The 6,609-nt window shown below is 59.1% G+C and overlaps 1 protein-coding gene across 2 annotated transcripts; it reads left to right on the plus strand.

The window, feature by feature from the left end:
• The first annotated feature begins 243 nt into the window (after positions 1-243).
• Positions 244-5,917, plus strand: PDXP (pyridoxal phosphatase). 2 transcript variants are annotated; one of them, XR_007456837.1, is made up of 2 exons: positions 244-1,803; positions 4,618-4,703. XR_007456837.1 is itself a non-coding variant. In XM_049626329.1 (2 exons), the coding sequence occupies exons 1-2, from the start codon at positions 258-260 to the stop codon at positions 4,932-4,934; spliced, it is 891 nt and encodes a 296-aa protein (XP_049482286.1). In that variant the 5' UTR covers positions 244-257; the 3' UTR covers positions 4,935-5,917. The 2 variants fall into 2 exon arrangements, 1 of the variants encoding a protein (XP_049482286.1); XM_049626329.1 differs by having other exon boundaries at positions 244-831; positions 4,618-5,917.
• Positions 5,918-6,609: the final 692 nt, after the last annotated feature.

Below are 6,609 nucleotides of genomic sequence, written 5' to 3' on the forward strand. Positions count from 1 at the left end.
TCGGTCTTTATTGGCCTCCGCCCCTCGGCCGCGGCCGCGATTCACCGTGCTCTCCAGGCTCTGTTAGCTCGGGGCCTCGGTCCTCTCCGAGGTTCTTGCCCCCATTGGCCCGCGGGCCAGGCCGTGACTCCGCCCCCTGGCCCTTCCCGCGCGTCGATTGGCAGCGGCGGGGAAGGGGGCGGGCTGCGGGCGAGCGCGCCGTGCCCGCAGAGGGAGAGCCGCGCGGCGTGCGGGCGTGCGAGCGGCCGGCCGGCTGCATGGCGCGCTGCGAGCGGCTGCGCGGCGCGGCCCTGCGCGACGTGCTGGGCCGGACGCAGGGGGTCCTGTTCGACTGCGACGGGGTGCTGTGGAACGGCGAGCGCGCCGTGCCGGGCGCCCCGGAGCTGCTGGAGCGGCTCGCGCGGGCGGGCAAGGCGGCGCTGTTCGTGAGCAACAACAGCCGGCGCGCGCGGCCCGAGCTGGCTCTCCGCTTCGCGCGCCTCGGCTTCGGGGGCCTGCGCGCCGAGCAGCTCTTCAGCTCCGCGCTGTGCGCCGCGCGTTTGCTGCGCCAGCGCCTGCTCGGGCCGCCGGAAGTGCCGGGCGCCGTGTTCGTGCTGGGCGGCGAGGGGCTGCGCGCCGAGCTGCGCGCCGCGGGGCTGCGCCTGGCGGGGGACCCCGGCGAGGACTCGGGCGCGGCCCCGCGCGTGCGCGCCGTGCTCGTGGGCTACGACGAGCACTTCTCCTTCGCCAAGCTGAGCGAGGCGTGCGCGCACCTGCGCGACCCCGACTGCCTGCTCGTGGCCACCGACCGCGACCCGTGGCACCCGCTCAGCGATGGCAGCCGGACCCCCGGTGAGCGCGGGGCTGGCGGGGAAGCAGGTGGGGTGGCAACGTGCGCTTCACCTCCGCGCCGAGGGGAGAGGGGCGAGGAAGGGGTGTCTCCAGGTGACAGGTGGGGAACCGGAGAGATGCGAGGGCGGTTCCCACCCTGCAGGAGCCCAGGGGAGCGTTTTCATGGCCACGTCTGGTAATTCTTGAAACTGCCACCACTCGAGGGTCAGTATAGTAGGGTCTCCGTTTAACAGATGAGGAGACTGAGGCCCGTTGCGGTTCAGGGGGGTTGCAGGCGGAATCCAGGTCCTCGACCCCCCAGCCCTAGCCTTACCGAACCAGCCTCAGGGATTCCTGTCATTTTGTCCTACCCGCCATCGGGGTGAGGTCGGAGAGTTGGGAACAAAGCCTGGAAGGATTGTCCCCCCGTCGAGCGGTTGGAACACCATTGGCCGCGGCAGATTGTAGGTGGGTGTGCGGGGAGCCTTAGAGGTGGATGGAGTTTGACCCAGGGCCCTGTAATCTTAAATTACATAACGTCGGAGCATCTCTGTCTTGGGTGTAGAATGGGAATGCTAACCATGCCAGTTTCCTCAGAGGGAGAGTGATCAGGGTGAGTGCCTGGCACATAGTAGGTGCTCAGATGGTGTGGGTTGTATCCAGAGCCTTCTCCTGTTAGTACAGAGCTTCATGAAGTACCTTGCTGTTTGTTCTGACTTAGTTTCTAAATTACTCCGGAGCTGGGAGTTACTGTCCCGTTTCTCAGATAAAGAAACTGAGGCTAAGAGAGGGGAAGCGAGCTGCCCAAGAACAGGAAGACCTGAACTTGGCTCTTGTGGCCGCCCCAGCCCCCACCCCAGCCCCATCCAAGGCTCTGTTTGCTGCTGTCATCTGGATGTTCAGGCCTGCAGAGGAGGCGGGAGCAGGTGGAGGCTCCTACATCTTGGAGGGTTTGAATCAGTCAAGAGCAGACGGTGGCAGAAGCTGACAGTGGTGAGTGTGTGTGGACAAGTCACTACCCAAGTCAGGAGGCTGAAGGTAGGGACAGATCTCCCATCATTCCCTCCTCGCCGGTCACCTGGGCCATGCTATGAAAAGTGGGTTTCTCCCTGGAGGCTCACGGTTCAGGTTAAGACTGGGTTAAGGGGCCCTCTAGGACTCAGGAAGGGTGGTGTGGACGAGCCCCTGAGAGAGGGGCCAGGCCCTGCCTACGCCTGCCTGCCCCTTTTATCTCTGGCCCCACCTGATTGGGTCACCGGCCCTGTTGATTGTTCCCCCAACCTAGAGGGGGAAGCAGAGGCTCAGCCGTGTTTGTGCACAACTGACAGAGGCGGCTTTGAAACGGTGGTATAGAAATGTACTAAAAAAGTCCCGTCGTGCGTAAAATCTGAACTAACGCAGCGGGGGTCTCTCACCCCCGTTTCCCCCTCCTTTCCCCTCCCCTGGTGGGTCTCCTAAATGTGTGTTTACCTTCTTGCCCACATGGCAGTCACTTGAACTGGCAAATAGAAATGCCTGCTGTCTGAGGACCATGTCACCACTAAAACACGTGACAGCCTTGGATGACAGGATGTTAAATGAAGTGGGATAATGGTAGTCTGAGGACAGAGCTCTCTTCACAGTTGCCCCTGCCAGGATGCCCGCTCCCCTACGGTAGGGATCCCTGTTGCATTCGCTGCTCTGTGCCCAGTGCCTAGCACAGAGCCTGGTAACTATTGGCTGAGTGGATAAAGTGGGCCGTGGGGGGCTAAGGGCGATCAGCTCTGTCCTGGTGGGAAAGGAGATTGCCGACCCGGCCGAGACCAATCTTGAGCCGAGAAAAACACTTTGGGGGTGACTCAGTTGAGCCCTTCCCATCCCGGAAGGAATTTCTAACCCGGGAGGCAAATGGCTTTTCTTCCCTACCCAGTTATCAAGAAAGCAAGCACATTCTAGGTCGGATGTCAAGGAGAGCCTCCCAGGAGTGTTGCTCCGGGTCAGCTCCGCCCTGGTCCTGTGACACTGGGGAAGTTCCTCCTCCTCCCTCTCCTCCTCTGGGGACTTGCTGGGCTGAGGATTTCTTGTCTTTTTTTTTTTTTTTTTTTTTTTTTGAGAGAGACAGATAATGAAAAGGGGGGGGGGGGGGGGGGGCAGGGAGAGAGAGAGGGAGACAGAATGGGAAGCAGGCTCCAGGCTCTGAGCTGTCAGCACAGAGCCCGACACGGAGCTCGAACTCACGGACCGTGAGATCATGACCCGAGCTGAAGTCGCATGCTTAACCGACTGAGCCACCCAGGCGCCCTGAGGATTTCTTGCTTTCGAGCCTGCTTTATCGTTCTGTAACTTTGGCTTGACTGCTCAGAATGTCATCCTTTGTGAAAGGAGAGAGGCCCAGGGCATTTGGGGTCAACCCAATGGTGTACTGACAATTGTTTCATAACTGGGGGGGGAGGGGGGCTTAACTGATACCATTGCCCAATTTCTGTGGCACAAGTACTCCCACCATGGCCAATTTCAAGCTACCAGCATAAAGTCACTGACTGTGGAGTTGGGAAGGTTTGTGCACACACCATTATACAGTATTTCCATCATTACAGATGTAAGCAATCTCGAGAGCATAGATGATGCTAGCATAATTAGGAAGAAATGAGTTTTGAGAACTTAGTGCCTTTGTTTTCAACAATTAATTTGACTGTACGTTTAGACGGTAAGTTGACTTTTCATCGTGGCTTTAACAAGCAGTTCACCAAATTCCTGAAAGTGAAGCATTCAGCACTCCCAAGCCGGGACGAGCCGGCCCAGTGCATGACTGGGTCAGACCCACCCGAACACATATCCTTTGTCTGCTGCTCGCGAAGCTGTGCAGCCCCGGATAAGTTACTCAGGGTTCACAGAGCATCAACTTTCTCATCCGTGAAATGGGCTTCCGTGAGCACCCAGCACAGCCCACTTTAGAATGTGCTCAGTAAATAGTGATTATCATCATCGTTTGTTCAGGGACATTAATGCGAAGGCAGAACCGTCTGGCACAAAGATGTGCCTGTGGGACGGGCACAGTGGACTCATTGTGTGGGGCAGGAAGGTACGGGGCTGGGAGTCAGGACTGCCCTTTTCTAAACAGTCCTCCTATTGTTAAATTCTTGGGCATGTCCACAGTTTTGCTTATTATAGTTACTGGGGCCGCGGACATCTTCAAGCATGTAGCTTTTTGTCTCCAGTTTGAATTTCTCTGCCTGTGATCGCCTTCCCGGCCGAGGCCGACTGGGGCAGAGGTGCGAACGTTTCTGTGCCCTGCTGCGTTCCAAAAGGGCTGTGCCAGTTTCTGATGCCAGGAGCCCACATTCCTGTGGCGGTAACCACACTGCTGTCTATTAAGTACTTGCCGCTTTCCAAACCGCTTGCCCCTGCGAAGCCCACAGCACCTCTCGAAGGTGGGCAATTATCACTTGGATCCTCCTTTTCCAGCGAGTCCAGGGAAACTCAGGGAGGGTCACGTGGCTTGCCCAAAGGCACACAGCTGCCAGGGTCCAACAGTGAACCCCAGACGGGACTGACTGCGCCAGGCCCGGTTACACGCAGTGGCTCACTCACTCAGCCCCTACCGGGCCATGTTAGAGATGGGAAAACGGAGGCACAGCGAGGTTAAGTGGCCTTCCCGAGGCGGGTGGAGCTGACTCTTAACCACTACACGAAGACGGGGAAGATTTTGACCCATTGCAGTGCCTAATTTAACCCCCGTGCCACGCCGCCTCCCTGGAATTCTGTTTCCAAGCCTGCATGCCTCCCCTGCGACCGCTCGGCACTGACCACGTCTCCATCTCCCTGCAGGCACCGGGAGCCTGGCTGCTGCAGTGGAGACAGCCTCGGGCCGCCAGGCCCTGGTGGTGGGCAAGCCCAGCCCTTACATGTTCGAGTGTGTCGCGGAGCACTTCAGCGTGGACCCCACCCGCACGCTCATGGTGGGTGACCGCCTGGAGACCGACATCCTCTTCGGCCACCGCTGTGGCATGACCACCGTGCTCACGCTCACAGGCGTCTCCCGCCTGGAGGAGGCCCAGGCCTACCTGGCGTCTGGCCAGCACGACCTCGTGCCCCATTACTATGTGGAGAGCATCGCGGACTTGATGGAGGGGTTGGAGGACTGAGCCCACCTGACCAGCAACCGCAACCCTCCAGCCCGATCCCGTAGATGGAGGCGAGGGGCCAAGAGCTGCCGGCCCCTGGGCCCCGTTTTCTGCAGCCTGGTGGGGTTGGGACCCAGGGAAGGTGTGAGGGCCCTCACGTCCCCTCCCAGTGGTGGCCGGGCACTCTCTGCTGTTCCGGAGGCTGTCCCCCTACCCCTACCAGTTCGCCCTGGCCTGACCCAGCCAGGTGGCCTTATTTCCTGCCTCGTGAACTCCCCTCTTTGAAATCTGGGCCTTGTGCCCGCTGAAGATTTCCCCTAACCCTGAGCACTTAATCCCCAACTCCTTCCCTGGGGCCTCTAGAGCCCTTCCTCCCTCCAGTCCTGGCCTTGGGTTCCTGCTGACCAGTCAGAGGTCTAGGGAACCACCGGCCACTATCGTCCTGATCCCTGAGTGGACCAATCAGAAGGCAAAGTGACAATGACCCTTTCAGGTCCTCACTCCTGGGTAGACCGATCAGAACACCAGGTAATAATGACTCACTGGTCTCTTCGATCCTAAAGAGAACAACCCAGAAGTCTGAGAGAGCGTGGCCTCTTGACAATCTGGATCTGACTGGACTAGCTAGGGGTCCAGATTTCTGTCCACGCGTGTCAAGTGCTGAAGACACCCACCCCTCCACAAACGTTGTGATCTGGGGAGGGCCCACCCAATGGCTCTGGGGGCTTCTGTGGCCGAGAGCCCCACCTTTCCCTGATAATGGTACTGGTATCAGTCCAGCGTTGATGGTGGCCACAGCGGGGGAGGGGCTTTTGTGTCCCCCTGTTGTCAGTGTTTGCTGTGCCACTTCTCCCCCGTGCCCGCCCCCGGCTATTTATTTATTTATTTATTATTTATTTATTTGTTTTCGTGTGTCAGTGATGGTGGGGGCTGGGCCTTCCCGCCACTTCCGCCTCTGTCGTAACCAGCCGTCCGGTACTTAATAAAGTGCGAGCGGGAAAGCCTATGTGGCCTCGAGTGTGTGTGGGCCACGGGGTGGGAGGAGGACACCCCCCCTCCCCCACTCTGCCTGAGCCGGGTCCCCACAGCACTGGCCGGCTTGGCACCCTTCCTCCGCAGGAAATGACCCACCCCGGTCGCAGAGCGTTTTCTTCTTTTTCTAGATGTATTGATTTGTTCTGAGAAAGAGGGAGCATCCCAAGCAGGCTTTTGGCTGTCGGCACAGAGCCTGACTTGGGGCCGGAACTCACGAGCTGTGAGATCATGACCTGAGCCACAGTGAAACCAAGAGTGAGCGTCTTAACCCACTTAGCCAGCCAGGCGCCCCCGCGGAGTGTTTTCCTGTGCGCTCAGCCCAGTAGCGCTTGATGCCCCGCTGGGTCTTTACATCCTGATGTGTTTCAGTCCTTCCGAAAACTCAGCCAGTTTCTATCGCTCGGCCCCTTTTGCCTCTTGGGGAAGGAGGATCAGAAATGCGGTGTTAACTTACACAGCAGCACACGTCTAGAAAGCGTGATCTCCTGAGACAGGGTTTGAACTCCCGTTAGCGGATTCCAGGGGGCTACAGCGCCCTCTCTGCAGAGACCCGAGAGGAAGGAGGTCCTGGCTCTCTGGGAGCTCAGGTGAGCTCCTACACCCCCATCCCACCCACCTTCGGGCTCCCCTCCCGCCTGGGATGCTCCTGTGACTCCCCCCC

Source organism: Panthera uncia, chromosome B4, assembly GCF_023721935.1.
Source record: "Panthera uncia isolate 11264 chromosome B4, Puncia_PCG_1.0, whole genome shotgun sequence".
NCBI lineage: Eukaryota > Metazoa > Chordata > Mammalia > Carnivora > Felidae > Panthera > Panthera uncia.

Excerpts from the sequence above, each read along its gene's own strand:
- PDXP (XM_049626329.1), top strand. The coding sequence starts at position 258 with ATGGCGCGCTGCGAGCGGCTGCGCGGCGCGGCCCTGCGCGACGTGCTG. Across the intron at positions 832-4,617 it reads CGATGGCAGCCGGACCCCCG|GCACCGGGAGCCTGGCTGCT; the intron begins GTGAGCGCGGGG and ends ATCTCCCTGCAG.